This window comes from Pimephales promelas, chromosome 9, assembly GCF_988280905.1.
Source record: "Pimephales promelas chromosome 9, fPimPro1.hap1.1, whole genome shotgun sequence".
NCBI classification, from domain to species: domain Eukaryota; kingdom Metazoa; phylum Chordata; class Actinopteri; order Cypriniformes; family Leuciscidae; genus Pimephales; species Pimephales promelas.
Genome location: NC_142777.1, coordinates 18,342,385 through 18,359,661, shown reverse-complemented (window position 1 = coordinate 18,359,661; position 17,277 = coordinate 18,342,385). Strand labels below are relative to the sequence as shown.

The window sequence follows — 17,277 nt, the reverse complement described above, 5'->3', positions numbered from 1 at the left end:
CACTTAGAAACGTCAAGGCAGGCTATCCGTTCTTTAATTCAACCACAGAGCACATAACCAGCCAGCAGATTTAACTCAACTAGTGGACCATGACACTCTCATGTTGATAATCAACCTAAATGAACTAGTAATATGATGTCTGTCCTTTTTTTTGTATACTGTATATATATATATATAATTTTTACATAATTTCACCAAGTTTAAACATTTTAAATATGTTCATTTTCAACAAGGTGAGCATGGTCAAAATACTTACAGTATATGTACAATAAGGCAAAAATGAAACCAATCCAAAACAAATACCAATGCAAACAGCTGGATATGAGTGCAACTAAGTGTACAGTAAATTATCAAAAAAACAACAACAACTTTGGCACTGCCGTTAACATATATACAGCAGATTGATATGAAGCAAAACAACTGTAAAACAATTCAAGTACCTCAGTAAAAAGCATTCAACACAACCGTACTGGTGTTAAGTTTTAAAATTAATGTTACTCAACATACTTGCAGTTAAAACCCTCCCATTGGTTTGTCTGAACTTTAAGTCATTTGGGTGCTAAACATCATGAGATCTAAAGCTTGTTTTAAAACTATTACATACTGCATAACTTGATTGAGATCAGGTCATATGTAAAATAGTTGGGGGAAAAAAAATCTAATTTTATATCAACAGATTGCTCTGCTAGATTAAACAGATGGAATCTTTTTTTTTTTTAATAAGACGGTTGATAAGGCTGAATGAGTAAACAGTACGTATGAACCATTAAATAAATAAAAAAATGAATGTGACAAAAAAAATACTTAATGAGAACCGGTTCATTTAAACACTGTAAACAACATCGATAAACAATACAGAGATTATTCGAATCACTTTCAACTTTAAATTTGTCTATGTTTTACCCAAAAGATTTTAAAACAGACTTTAAAACCAATAACTTGGGAAAGTCGATACAATGAGACTTCAGTGCTGCAAAAACTGAAAGACAAAAGCACATCAAAAATTCATGAGCCATCTATGGACATTCAGTACGAAGAATCCCAAGAGGAATACAGCAGAAATCAAAGGAGCCTGTAGTGAGTAAATGATTCAGTGGGTCTGTACGGCCTCCATTTAATCTGTCGCTCGGTCAACATTCACAGGAGCTGAAGGTGCGTGCTGTTGTGTCTGCTGCCGCTCCGTGCAACAATCTCCTGGATGGAGATGTACGTCCCCGCCACAAAGCCCACAAGGCCAATGAGGCTGATGCCGATGTCCTTGACCATCACCCAGAGCTTCATGTCTTCATTGTGGAAGGTGATGATCTGAAGCAGGGGAGGAATGATGAGGGCCAGAGCGCTGCTACTCACGGAGCCCACCAGAGAGATGACGAGGTCAAGCTCCGGGATCAATATGGCGAGAACACCTAAAACGGCAAAATGAGCATCAAGTTAAACCGTGCCACCACATCCAGCTGAGAGAGAGAGAGAGAGAGAAATGTAAACAGCCAAAAGAGATAGTTCACCCAAAAGTGAAAATTCTGTCATCATTTACTCACCCTCATGCTGTTCCAAATCTATAAGACGTTTGGTCGTCTTTGGAACAGAAACAGAATTTTTTTTTGAGAGTTTTCAGTTTCTCTATTCAAAGTCTATTCACCCAAAACTCTAATGCATCAAAGCATTTATAAAGAGACTGTAAAAAGTAATCCATATGAATGGAGCAGTTTAATCCTGCTCTTCTGTAGTCTTCTGAATAGACAAGATCACAGTATAAGATGATATTTAATTTAGGCTTTTATTCACATATAAACATTGATCAGCAAACATAAACAGAAGCTCAACCGTACTGCTTGACACACAAGAAGAAACCTCATTGGCTCTTGCTGAAGCTCAAACGTGCTGCGTAACACGAGAATGAACCTCATTGGTTCTTGAGGAAGCTCAAACGTGCTGCTTAACACAATAATGAACCTTATTGGTTCTTGCAGAAACTCAAATGTGCTGCGTAACACGAGAATGAACCTCATTGGCTCTTGCAGAAGCTCAAACGTGCTGCGTAACATGAGAATGAACCTCATTGGTTCTTGCTGAAGCTCAAACGTGCTGCGTAACACGAGAATGAACCTCATTGGTTCTTGCTGAAGCTCAAACGTGCTGCGTAACATGAGAATGAACCTCATTGGTTCTTGCTGAAGCTCAAACGTGCTGCGTAACACGAGAATGAACCTCATTGGTTCTTGCTGAAGCTCAAACGTGCTGCATAACACGAGAATGAACCTCATTGGCTCTTGCTGAAGCTCAAACGTGCTGCGTAACACGAGAATGAACCTCATTGGCTCTTGCTGAAGCTCAAATGTGCTGCATAACACGAGAATGAACCTCATTGGCTCTTGCTGAAGCTCAAATGTGCTGCAAAGAATGAACCTCATTGGTTCTTGCTGAAGCTCAAACGTGCTGCGTAACACGAGAATGAACCTCATTGGCTCTTGCTGAAGCTCAAACGTGCTGCGTAACACGAGAATGAACCTCATTGGTTCTTGCTGAAGCTCAAACGTGCTGCGTAACACGAGAATGAACCTCATTGGTTCTTGCTGAAGCTCAAACGTGCTGCGTAACACGAGAATGAACCTCATTGGTTCTTGCTGAAGCTCAAACGTGCTGCGTAACACGTGAATGAACCTCATTGGCTCTTGCTGAAGTTCAAACGTACTGCGTTACACAAGAATGAACCTCATTGGCTCTTGTTGAAGTTCAAACGTACTGTGTTACACAAGAATGAACCTCATTGGCTCTTGCTGAAGTTCAAACGTACTTGGCTCTCATGCATCAAGCAAACATGCTTCCTTGACCAAATCTCAATGCTATTTGTACATTTACTAATCAACATGTGAATAGAATCCTAAATGAAATCTGTTCATCATACAAAGTGATCATGTCTATACCCAGGGGGCAAAGGGGGTTTAGCAGACATGGGCTGCTGTAAAAGGTTGTCATATAAAAATGAAATCTATGATGTCTGAGGATCGCAACCTGGGTGGACAACCCGGTCAACAAGCTGCTGGAAACTTGTAATTAGGGTCAAAACAATGCTACCTCAAATTCTGCTTTAACTCCCCGGAATCACCCAAACATGCTAAAACGGTTTGATTATATTCATGAATCCTGAGCCATATCTCCCTGATACATTATGCTAGAAACAAACTGAGCATACCGTTCAAAAGAGTGGAAGATAAGCTTTCATCTGATGCATTGACTGTACATGTAATTAGAAAGTAAGAGTGAGCAATGCCTCTTAATTCATAGGTAGGCAAAAAAAAAGAAAAAATATATATAACATTCCATTTGTAATCGGTAACATTCTTTACCCTTTGTTGTTGTTAAAATAAACAAATTACCATGTGAAGTTAACTTTTACTAGATGAAATCTTATTTTGATCATTTTCACTAACCATACAGTCCCTATGGTCCATAACAAATTTAGAGGGAATTCCATTTCAAGCCTATAATAGCCTGTCAATTCAAACTAGTTCCAAGAAAGAAGTTAACCATTAACTGATGTTTATGTATGTACAGTATACAGTTTGCATATTTATGCAATATATATATTATTTGTATTGCAATGTCTAGTATTTGTAATATTCTTTCACAAGTGGGATAGCTTTATTCTATCAAAAAAAAAAAAGGATTTGAGGATTTTGGGTTAGGCTGGTTTCTGAGTGTGAGACAAAGGTACTGACAACTAAATGTTGAAATACTAAAACACACAGGAATCATGTGTGGAGTAGTTTTAAAAGTATTTAATGATTAAAACTGTTACATTAAGCAGCAATTTGTAAAAAAAACAAAAAAAAACAAAAAACAAAACAATAATAATAATAATAATTAATGAAATAGACAAACAGATTACAATTCAGGGTGATAACTAATTTCTGTAATAATGTTTATACAAGTTGTATAGCTGTTTTCGGAGTCACTGCTGCTGTCGCTGCTCTCTAGTGTTTCAGCATGCTGTATCCTACTACATTTGGTTGCCAACCCCTGGCAATGGCATCCTATGTAGCATGGAATTCACCTTTGGCTAAGCCCCGCCCCCCTTAGTTACTGTTGCTACATCCGTCAAACTTTCTTCTGCGCTCTGCATGGCTTATGCTGTAACAGCTGTTCCTGCTGAAATGGTATCAAACTTTTATAAAGCAGCATATAAAGTGTCTGATAGAAGTAGGCAAAAGGGGCTGCAATATGCGTTCAGAGGCTATATTCAAGACACACAGGTGAAACGCAAGAAACAACAAGGCATCCAAAATAGAGGCAAAAGCATAACGTTACCGGTCACAGTCAAAAAAATGAACCATCGCATTTCCTACTAATGGAGACGGAGGCTGGGACTAACAATATCAGGGAGCAACACTGTTCATGCAAAGCTGCAGGTCTCTATTCACTTCTATAATCGTTATTACAAAGTAAACGGACTACACGAGTACTGTATAACATTGTATTTATTAGCAGCATGTGCTAGCGTATCAACAACCAGTATGAGAACCGAAATCATAACCTAAAACATTATAAAACGGTCTAACTAGTATAACTTCACACTCACAGTAAGGTTAGAAGCAAAAAAGATGTGCTTGTTGATATTTGCGGGGTTTAGCTGACTGAGGACGTCCATACAGTTTAATCCAAACACGAGACTTGTCACTGTCAGGATTTTACTTCGGTTTTGGGAAGGGAAAAAACGGACACCCCCCTCCAACCTCTCTGGGAAACGCGTATCTGTGTTGCAAATGCCCGAGGCACAACGTTTAACCATATTTTGGATAAAACTACGACGGTAATAGCCTGCCGAGACCAAAAATATGAGACGCCTGTGTTGACAGTCAATGGAGCGCTGTCAAAAAGTGTCGGACCTCTGTGGGAGCTCGTTCTTGGCTGGGCTGTGATTGGTCAATCTACATTCTAGGGGCGTGGATTAGCCAAATGTGAATTGCCTTCAACTGCTTGGCCCTCATCCAGAAATCATCCAAAATTCCTGAAGGGGGGAATTTCTGGCTTGGCAATATCTGCATTCTTGTCAATAATGGTTGCCAGAGCTGCCCGTTTAAGGTGGAAGAGAAATGCGTTTTCAGTCGGAGGAAGTAGCTTTAAGAGTGTTGATTTGTTGTTCAATAACTTGTATGCTCTCAGTGTCCCCAGATCAGAATCTTCAAAGTGATCAGCTGAGGATGTATACACATTTATGAAGAGGCCTCGTGCCTGGTGAAGCAGGTAATCTGTTATGTCATCAGTTGTATTTTGACCAAACTCTTCAAGTGCAGGTATGTCCATTCTCATGCTGCTTTTGAACCAAGACTTCTTACCAGTGAAATAAGGATAACTAGTTGTATCTCTTCCACTAAGACTGTGGACAAATGGCATAGCACAGCATAGTGAAGGTCCCAGTGCTGCTACCATTTAATGAATGGGCAGATAGGCATTCTCTGTTGTTTTCACCCACAGCTCTGGGAGAGTACTGAGGTATGTTGAACCATAGTACAGGCACATGACAATGATTTCTGTGTCATTGGCATGGATGACAACTCTGCCAACTCCTTCATTCTGGACACTGTAGAGGGTGTGGAGTATTATCCTTGTGTCTGCCTCCTTCTGTGTGGACTCAAGAGCAGGAACATCCCTGACAGAACCATCTGCAAGCACAACGGTCTTTGTCTCTTCTTTAAATCCACCACCCAGGTAGATACGAGTCAGGCCAATTGGAGGCTTGAGTTGTTCATGCTTACACCACCTCTCACAGAGGAATTGAAGGAGATTTGCTTTATTGGCTGATACAGAAAAAAACTCCTGTGGATCTGGAGCTGTGAACTGCTCACTAACTTCATATACTTTGGCAGATTTTTTTTTTTTTTTTAATTTTTAAGTTAACAGATCATTGCCAGTGGTGGAGAACTGAACATTATTGACTTTATTGCCAAACATGAGTGCAGTGACTTCCCCCCCATCCCTCTTCCAGGAAGATGGCAATATGAGGACTGGTACCAAGGTGAGCTTAGTGAAGATCCTGAAAGAGGAGACCAGAGTGACCATCATTCCTGATCTGCCTCAAAGGATCTTCACTAAGCTCGCCTTGGTACGAGTCCAGTCAGTAATGTTAAGTTCTCCACCACTGGCAATGATCTGTTAACTTTAACACATGTGAAGGAAAAAAACATCAGTTGTCATCGACGCTATGTGTGCCGTACGCCACTGGTCTTTTCACAAAGGTGAAACATTTGGACACATTGCTGATAGATATAAAAAAAATGCTGATGAATGATGTACCTGTTGGCACTGAGATTATACACTTCTGTTGTGACAGATACAGTGGACCAAGCCTTAAGTCTGCTGAGCAAAGCCGGAGGTACACACAAAAATCTGCCAAAGTATATGAAGTTAGTGAGCAGTTCACAGCTCCAGATCCACAGGAGTTTTTTTCTGTATCAGCCAATAAAGCAAATCTCCTTCAATTCCTCTGTGAGAGGTGGTGTGAGCATGAACAACTCAAGCCTCCAATTGGCCTGACTCGTATCTACCTGGGTGGTGGATTTAAAGAAGAGACAAAGACCGTTGTGCTTGCAGATGGTTCTGTCAGGGATGTTCCTGCTCTTGAGTCCACACAGAAGGAGGCAGACACAAGGATAATACTCCACACCCTCTACAGTGTCCAGAATGAAGGAGTTGGCAGAGTTGTCATCCATGCCAATGACACAGAAATCATTGCCATGTGCCTGTACTATGGTTCAACATACCTCAGTACTCTCCCAGAGCTGTGGGTGAAAACAACAGAGAATGCCTATCTGCCCATTCATTAAATGGTAGCAGCACTGGGACCTTCACTATGCTGTGCTATGCCATTTGTCCACAGTCTTAGTGGAAGAGATACAACTAGTTATCCTTATTTCACTGGTAAGAAGTCTTGGTTCAAAAGTAGCATGAGAATGGACATACCTGCACTTGAAGAGTTTGGTCAAAATACAACTGATAACATAACAGATTACCTGCTTCACCAGGCACGAGGCCTCGGCCCTCATCATAGATGTGTATACATCCTCAGCTGATCACTTTGAAGATTCTGATCTGGGGACACTGAGAGCATACAAGTTATTGAACAACAAATCAACACTCTTAAAGCTACTTCCTCCGACTGAAAACGCATTTCTCTTCCACCTTAAACGGGCAGCTCTGGCAACCATTATTGACAAGAATGCAGATATTGCCAAGCCAGAAATTCCCCCTTCAGGAATTTTGGATGATTTCTGGATGAGGGCCAAGCAGTTGAAGTTCCAATTCCATCTACACAGCCTGTCTGGCCTGTGTCATTGGCCATGGTAATATATGTGGTTGTGTTAAAGGTTGTCAGAAGAACTGCTCCTGTGCAAAGAGAAAAAATCCATGCTACATAGGATGCCATTGCCAGGAGTTGCATGCTGCATGCTGAGTTGTTCAGCATCCTGAAACACTAGAGAGCAGCGACAGCAGCAGTGACTCCGAAAACAGCAAAAACAAATTGTATAAACATTATTATAGAAATTAGTTATCACCCTGAATTGTAATCTGTTTCATTAATTATTATTATTATTTTTTTTACAAATTGCTGCTTAATGTAACAGTTTTAATCATTAAATACTTTTAAAACTACTCCACACATGATTCCTGTGTGTTTTAGTATTTCAACATTTAGTTGTCAGTACCTTTGTCTCACACTCAGTAACCAGCCTAACCCAAAATCCTCAAATCCTTTTTTTTTTTGATAGAATAAAGCTATCCCACTTGTGAAAGAATATTACAAATACTAGACATTGCAATACAAATAATATATATATTGCATAAATATGCAAACTGTATACTGTACATACATAAACATCAGTTAATGGTTAACTTCTTTCTTGGAACTAGTTTGAATTGACAGGCTATTATAGGCTTGAAATGGAATTCCCTCTAAATTTGTTATGGACCATAGGGACTGTATGGTTAGTGAAAATGATCAAAATAAGATTTCATCTAGTAAAAGTTAACTTCACATGGTAATTTGTTTATTTTAACAACAACAAAGGGTAAAGAATGTTACTGATTACAAATGGAATGTTATATATTTTTTTTCTTTTTTTTTGCCTACCTATGAATTAAGAGGCATTGCTCACTCTTACTTTCTAATTACATGTACAGTCAATGCATCAGATGAAAGCTTATCTTCCACTCTTTTGAACGGTATGCTCAGTTTGTTTCTAGCATAATGTATCAGGGAGATATGGCTCAGGATTCATGAATATAATCAAACCGTTTTAGCATGTTTGGGTGATTCCGGGGAGTTAAAGCAGAATTTGAGGTAGCATTGTTTTGACCCTAATTACAAGTTTCCAGCAGCTTGTTCACCGGGTTGTCCACCCAGGTTGTGATCCTCAGACATCGTAGATTTCATTTTTATATGACAACCTTTTACAGCAGCCCATGTCTGATTTCCTAAAAAACAGGTGTTTTGCCCCCTGGGTACTATGCAGAATACTTGGATTAAACTGCTCGATTCATATGCATTTCTTTTACAATCTCTTTATGAACGCTTTGAAGCGTCAGATACACTTTCAATGGATGGACAGAAACCTCATCATCATTTGTATTCCAAAGAAAGTGTTATGGGTTTGGAATGACATGAGGGAGAGTAATCGAGGACCAGATTTTCATTTTTGGGTGGACTGAACTTTAATGCTGATGAGTGTGTTTCATGTTTGGGCGAGGACAGTGGCCATGCTGTGTGGTGCTTTGGGAATGAGTTGAGATCTTGGTCTGTTGCTAAGGAGATAGAAGTGGGCATGGAAAGGTTTGTTCTCAATCAAACGAACCACCTCTGATGTCGGTCCCTTCCCTCCAAATGTTCCTGTGTTTTTCACACTATGCACGGCAGGAATACACCACAGCTTTTAAATCAGTAATGAACACACACATTTGAGCGGAGGGCGCACTTCTTGTCACTTATTATCATTTTGTAGGGATGGGAGGCTTCTCATTTCACACATAAGATTCTTTCAACCAGGGAATCCTGCAAAAATCAGCATTAAAAGGTTGTTCTTTTCAAAGGACGTCCCTTTGTTTGAGGGGTGTTGTGGCAAAAATTAAAGTCCAAATGGGTTGAGATGTAGGTCACTTTGAAGATTTGAGAAGCACACACCAAGCAGCTAAAAGAGACACAGGCGACAGATCTCCCTCTGGGACCGAGAGCAGAACAAGGCTTTAAAAGCTGCAAAGTAAATTCACATTAAGGACATGTGCTGGATCAATTGATGGACCTACTAAGCTCAGCTCTTTTATCAAACTATATTGCGGAGGCGTTCTCGGCCTGTTAATCAATCGTTCTGGACTATGATGATAGAGGACATGGATTTACAGAAAGATTATTGTATGGGTCAATGACCTGATGCTATTTATTTTTTCACAAATACATTGAAAATTCAATTTATATGCGCATACAATGATCTGAATAAACATCTTCTATAATGATTTTTTTATTTCTTAATTATATTTTGAGGGAATAAAGTCAAACATTTCAGACTGATTTAACCGATTTCATAAAAGACAAAAGCATTCATTATATTGAAAGAACAAAACTGACATAGTTATAATTATCTTTTAAAAAAGGTGATATGCAAAATTTGACCATTTTTATAACAAGGTTGTAAAATGAACAACGTAAAAAAACACTTTTCTAAAAAGCATGATTAAAATGTGTTCACTCACATGAATTCAAGGTGAAAGGAAACGGTTATAACTTTTTACTTGATGGTTACACCACCACATGACATTTTCAAACATATTAAATTGACAACTTTTCTTGAAGATGTCATAAAAGTGTTTAAAAACCACATGAAACCATCATAAATAAAGGACATTTCCAAAAAAAAAAAAAAATGTTTTTGAAGTGAATGTGATTTGTTTTTATCATGTTTTGTAATTTATTAAAGCCATTCTGCTTTATTAGTATGAAGGATATATATATATCAGTGTTTCCGCTACATTCATTCTCCCGTGGCGGGCCGCCACACTTAAAATCCTCCCGCCACGGCTGCAGCTTTTCAGTGACGTCTGACATTCTGCATATTGTGTTATTTTGTTAAGCCCCACTAAAGGCACAAAAAACTTTGTAAAGCACAATCAAGTTTTCACACTATCTTCTAAGACTTCTAAAGTCATTCAATAGCATAATGTGTGGCAAAATTAATATTTTAGTCTCTAAGTTAAAGTTAACGGAAAGTCATCTCGCCTCAGTCGTTCTCCATGCATTCAGCATTCGCGCGCGTCGCTTTCGGTTGCGACAGTAACACGACGACACTCTTCAAGATCAATGTTCCCGATATTATACTTTATTTTGTAGATAAAGCATAAAGGTCTGTGATTTGCATAAAATGACTATCTTGCTGGAGTGGAGTTTATGTAAGGGTTAATGCCCGACGAGGTGTCCATTGTCAGGTTTTAATGGACGACGGCGAGGCGTAAACCGGCCGACGCGCAGCGGAGGACGGTTGCCTCCGCCGAAGTCCATTAAAACCTGACAATGGACACCTCGGAGGGCATTAACCCGCTTATACCATGGTCACTTGCGAAATAAAACATTAGTTTATATTTTAATTAGGCTAAATCTAGTTTTTACAAATAATAACTTGCCTTGCCTGCCTGACTGTTTATTTAGCAACCGGAGATATAGTCCGCTTAGCTCGTATCCCTTCAGGTTCACAAAGGCATTTTTTTTTCATGAAACACAAATGTAGGCATAGTTTTTTTTTTATTACACATAAAACAATTAATCAAACAACAATAAGAAAACAATTAGCTCTGATCTCCAGCGATTTGCGCTTAACGTTATAGAGGGCAATAAATTAATCAGATCAAAGAGAGGGTCATTTGCCTCAGGCTCTTTAGGCTTGAAACGCTGTAACGTTCAGCCTTCTCCTGCCTTGGTTGTCTGGACAGCTGCGTAAAACTCCCGCAGGGTCTCATTCAGGGGTGCGTTTCCCGAAAGCATCGTTATCCAACTATGGTCGCAAGTTACGTCGTTACCAATAGAGTTCAATGGAGCAGAGCAGCAGCGGTGTAATTTTCTCCGTTTTATTTACATTTTTTCTTTCTTCAGCAGCATACCAGTCGTCAAAGTTGCCATATTCTCCATAAATGTTAAAAGAAATAGCACGAAGTCGCTCATTGTTGTATTAGGCTATAATATCTAACGTTAGATGATAGAGCTAGAGCATGTGACTGCCTGTTGCTATGGTTACTCACAGCCGTTGTGGGCAGCGCATTTATTTATTCATTTCGAATGGTAAACAGGCAGTTTCACCAGAACTACTTTACTAGGTGTCCTCTATCACTTTTTAACGGACACCCTGCAGCCAATCAGAATCGAGTATTCACCCAGACCATGGTATAATGCCCTTTAGAATACACTAAGCATTAGTGCTGCACGATTAATCATATCACAGTCGTAATAGCGATCTCAAACCTATGCAATTATATAACGCAAAATGCCGCGATTTTATATGAAAAAATCTCTTCTTTTTTGTCATCCTTTGACTAGTGTTACAAGATCCCCCTCTTGTGCAAATGCCTTTTCGCATTTTGCACGACAAGAAGTGAAAAGCTGCCTGTGAGTGCCCTAGATTAGAATAGATGAGACTCGCATAATGCGCATGCACTGACCGCGTGCCAGAATAAACAGTTCTCGTTCGAGCTTGAACGAACAATAGCACACACAATTATGCCAAAATGTCGTTTTGTCTAGTATCTTCATAACATAAGAAAAGTCTGTGGATGAAAAGAGTTGTGCTATGAGGCGCGTGTGAGATGCGCGTCTCGGCAACGGGTTCTCTTAAAGGGCCAGCAGCGAATAAAGCGTTCTGTCAGTAAAGTTAAAAGAACAAAGGGAAATTAGAAAATTACTCACTGATCTTGACTTAAGAACTTTTGTAGCTTTAATAAGGATTATTCTATATATAATTTATGATTCATGCAGCGCAGACTGTTTGATAACTTTATTCAATTTCTGTACCTGTTAAGACAGGAAGGGCACAGGTAAATATGTTTTTTATTATGGGTTTATGTGGGGATTGTTTGAAGTTCACTTAATTTAAAAGCTGTTATATATATTTTTTTAAGCCTAATAATTTTTTAAAAAGTTGATAGCTTTCAATTGTAATGATGGAATCACTGTAATGTTGGTTTGATTGATGGTTTATTGATCATTATAGGTGTTATCAATCATTTATTGTTGTTGTTGTTTTTAGTTTGAGTTGAGAAATAAACATTAATCTGTGTGAGCATTTTACTTTAGAACCAAGCAAGTTGGACTCATGAAACCATTTTATTATATCGGAGTCGCAAATCGCAATTGCAATATTGGCTCAATAATGGCAATATGACATTTTTCCCAAATCGTGCAGCCCTACTAAGCATAGATTATAGATATCATCCCTTCGCTATGTTCTTTTCAATGTGAAGCGTTGCGTGCTGTGACTTGGTGTTGCTTCAAGTGCATCGTTCTGCACACGGGATGCGCATGATGGCTTATAATACTTTGGGGAGACAAGGGGGCGTGGCCTAAGGTAATATCACCCGTGGGCCACGCCCCATGGGCCTGCCCCCACAGCTTGAAAAAATCCTAGAGGAAACACTGTATATATATATATATATATATATATATATATATATATATATATATGAAGAGGTTTGAGATCCTCTTTAGTGAACACTCTTACATCATGTCCATTTTAGTTTGCTGATGTCACAGTGCCCTACATCTAACAATCAAATACCATTCAGTCAGGTAGATATCACAGAGCCTAAAGACAACAACTGGAGCCACATCCTCACATCCCAGCTCACTGTTTTGTAATTCATGTCCTTTTACAAATTTCAGAGAGAGAGATTGCGGCCAGCTCTGTATCGAGCTCTGCCATCTGGTTTCCCTACTCAGCCGGCCACATCCCCAGTCCTGTATCATTGGATCCACATCCTAAAAATCAAACCATCCAAAATACCACTGGAAGATGGTGTTTAATCAGAAAGGCCCATTCCTCTCAGCCATCAATTGGACGTCAGGCACATCCCAGGTCGAGCGAGTTTCCCTCATCCATTTCAGAACTCACCTCAGGCTCACCTGGACATGTCAATGAGACCACGACTGAAGTCAGCACATTTCTCCTCTTGGAAAGGGAAAGGGCTATGCTGTGTCAATTGAAGGGCTTCTTAATTAATGAGGTCTGCCACTTTATTGAAGCTATTTTTATAACAGCAATTCTTGCACAGCAAGCATTTGATTTGCACGCACAGCAAGTTTGACAACTGTGCTTTGACCAAATTGATTTATGTATGGAAGAGTATGAGCCCACTTTCAGACCTTCATAGAAACTCAAAATGTGTCAAGCGAAAAAGGTGTAGAGCAACAGAGGATCTAAGAGCTGTTGGCAATGGACACACCATTTCCCGTTAATCATATTTAACCCCAGAGCACAGTCTTATAGACTCAGCAGCACAGTATGAAATTCATTATCAGATCCAGTGCATATCAAGCACATTTACTGGTGTAAAATGCTAGCCTGGGTTTCCCCATACTGCCTTTGCACAGCGCGATTTTATTCACGCTGCTAGGCAGTCTCGATACCATGGATACCAAATTTTGGCCTCAGCGAGGGGACCTATCACAGAACAGGGAGGAAGCAGCAAGACAATGACGATGTCGCTACACACCGAAGCAGCTTGTTTATACCTATGGATCAAACATGGCATCAGACACGAAATTACAGGGTTCCTGCACACACAAGGCTTTTTAAGACATTTTTTTTAACGTTTTAATTAAAGGGTACTTTAAATATGAAAGTAAAACCATCAGGAGGTGGCAGTAAGTCAATGTCTTAATAAGTGAGTTGGAGTCATTCATTCAAACGATTAGTTCAAAAAACTGATTCATTCGGGAAAGAAGCAAGTGATTCGTTCAAAACGCGGATTTCAGTCACGAAATCGTCGCTGTCTGCTGCATTGAGACTCTACTACGGTTTCATTTTTAAATTCTAGTCGGCGAAATAAAGGGAAAACAAACAATATTGCGTCTAAAAAGTAACTCACAATACATAAATATCACACTTTCAATTGATCCTTCGCTAAGCCACGCCCGAAAACCACCACTGGCCAATCGTGTCTTAGCGACCGCAACTAGGCACGGGAGGTCTGGCAAGATTTCGAGAGAGGGAAACATACCGAAGCATTGTGCGTATGGATTGTGCAAATATGATACCCAGTATCCTAAGGCCGTGTGTCCACCAAAGCGTTTTTCGACGTATGTTTTGGCGTATGTTTTCAATTGTTTTCAATGGGAGCGCCACATTTTTTAAACGCCATGAGCGCAACGAGGCTCTGAGGGTTTTATTCCTGCTGAAGCGCAGAACGCCCGGCGTTTTTTTACTGGTCGCCGAGAGTTAAAAAAATTTTCAACTTTGGGTAAAACGCAGCACTCATCACTGTCACTTTTTACCAATCCGTCCAATCACAGTGGAGGGGGGCGGGACTAATACCACATTGACCAACTGTCACAACATTATTTCTGTACAACGACATCAACCAGCAGAGCTAACCGAACAACATGGATGAAAAATGTCAGTTTCCGGCGGATGGATTACCCCCCATGGAAGCAGCCAATATTACCAAACACTGATAGTTCCAGCATTGAATCCTATTCATTTTCAGTGTTTCCGAAGTACGCTCAACAATTTTGTATGAAATACATAGGCCTACACTTTATTGGCTGAATAACTGGCACGAAGATGACGCACAAGCTCAGTCTGCAGGTAGAGATGGAGGCGGCAAGAGAAAACATTGGAGCACGTTATGGCTCAGTCGACGCAAATGGAAGAAGGTCCTACACTGTCTTGACGTGCCATTATATCACAGAGGATTGGAAGCTGGCAAGCCGTTTTATGTCCACAGTGGAATTCGACTGCACATTGCCCAAAACAGCAATCAACATTCAAGAACAGATTAATGAGCAGCTGTGTTCTTACGGGATCTCATTCGATCAAGTGGTGCTCGTGAGTGACCAGGGTTCTAACATCAAAGCCGCCCGAAAAAAATATCACTGGATACCACGTGCAGCCCATGTTACGAACACAATTCTGAAACACGTTCAGTGGATCTGACATTGATGAGGTAACAGAGATGATTGACGCGTGCAAGGGCATTGTCAAATGTCTTTAAAAAGCCAGTGCAAGCACAGCTCTCCCATATGGCTTAGTCCAAGAGTGCTCAAAGTGACATTCTCAAATCTGTGAGCAAGCAATACAGGGAAATTAATGAGCTACTCGAATGCAGGGGGCAGTCAGAGTGCATGAAAGGCATATATCAAAACACGCTCACAAACGTGATAGATTTCTTGGAGCCTTTCAAGAAAGCATCTGAGGAGTTGCAGGGAGAGGACTACATGACACTGCATTTAATGATGCTGTGGTTTTACAATCTGGACGCACACTGCCAACCAGTCTTTGGAGACTCTGAGTACATGGTTTTGCTCCGTACACGCACACTTGCTCTACTCCATCAAAAGTTAATCCTCACAGACAAAAACGCACAAAATCGCTCTCTTCCTCTGCCCCCGCTACAAAAGTCTCAAAATGATGACCGAGACTGAAAGGAAAAATCTCCACGGACATCTACAGGCGAGGGTAAGTGGCGAGGGTAAGTGACAAATGCTATTTTACCTTCCACAGACGCCACTAACGAAAGTCAGAGAGAGAAAAGACCTAGAGTGGACTTCGCCAATGGTGCCGCTGATGTGGGCCTAACGAAAGGAATGGAGCAGTACCGTGCTGCACACTTTACGCTGGATGACTGTGACGAGGACTGGAATTTTGGGAGAGACAGGCACCCACCTTCCCGAGGCTTCGTGCATTGGCAAGGAGGATCCTCTGCGTTCCAGCATCAAGTGCAGCGAGTGAGCGCACATTCAGCTCCACAGGTCGTTTCATAGAGGCGAGAAGAACCCGTCTCAACCCAGGGACGGTTGATTCAATATTATTTATACACAGCGTGAGGAAAGCTAAAAATAAGTAGGCTAATCTTCTGTTTTAGGCCACCAAAGGCATCTTATAGCCCTTTTAATCCCAAGTTAGGCTTACTGTATATGATTTAGATCAGAGGTTCTTAAACTCGGTCCTTGAGGGCCACTGTCCTGCAGAGTTCAGCTCCAACCCTGATCAAACACACCAGAGAAAGCTAATCAGGACAGTGGCCCTCCAGGACCGAGATTGAGAACCCCTGATTTAGATATTGATTGTGTTAGTTTTATATGATATATTTGTGTAGGCTAAACAATGCAGCCTATTTTATTTTCTTATACAAATGTATATTTGCTTTTATCTTGTATTAGGCTACTTTTTGTTCTGTTTTTTTTTTTTTTCTTACCAACAAGTGGCACCCTTTAGCCTTCTTTTTAAGCCCAGGTTAAGTTTACTGTGTGATTCAGTATTCAGCTTTACTTTCATGGGTATTTTTGTGAACATTTATTTATTGATATTGAAGCCTCAGTCTTTGGCTTAGCCTACCTGTTTTTGTTGGTATACAATGCGTTAATAAAGACTTAACATATTCTATGCCTGCATTTTGTGTTTGTGAGACCTTCAAATGGGCATCATGTGGAGAAATAGCCTAAAACTACTTATACAAATGGGAAATCCTTATTTACCTTTTGAATGTCGAGCGCTATTAACTTTTGAATAAATGCTGACGCGGGACAAAATGCCCGATTTCCCAACACGTTGAACTGAGGAATGCCATTGTACGATTTTAATAGACTATTTTTACATTTTAAATGTATATAGCTCAGTAATGTCAGTTTTATGTATTTTCTGAGAGGGCGCAGGATTTTTGTTGGGAAAGTCGGGGAAGAGAAGCACACTTCAATTAGACTGGATGAACACATGCAGCATCTAAATGGTTAAGAAAATGAAACGAAATAAATTAATAAATCAAGCCTTTATTACATAACACTATTTCATACAGCATTCAGAAAAAAGAACAGTTTGCGCTCCTAAAGGCTTTCACACTTTCCCAAAAGTTGGGGGTGAGCAGGTCGAAACATAAACATCGCATTCATCATCAATAATACGCATTCATAATAAATATTTACTACTTTTGCGGGTTGTTTATACGTTGACCCGCACATCACTGATATATATATATATATATATATATATATATATATATATATATTATGTGTATGGGTTAGGATTATTTATG

At 39.9% G+C, this 17,277-nt stretch overlaps 1 protein-coding gene across 1 annotated transcript in view; it reads right to left on the bottom strand.

Moving 5' to 3' along the window:
• Window positions 1-12: 12 nt before the first annotated feature.
• The window catches only part of slc36a1 (solute carrier family 36 member 1), a 53,001-nt gene continuing 35,736 nt past the window's right edge, over window positions 13-17,277 (bottom strand). Inside the window, exon 12 of the mRNA XM_039680376.2 lies at window positions 13-1,406. Coding sequence (XP_039536310.2) covers window positions 1,138-1,406 — 269 coding nt within the window. The 3' untranslated portion in view covers window positions 13-1,137. The remainder of the gene's footprint in view (window positions 1,407-17,277) is intronic.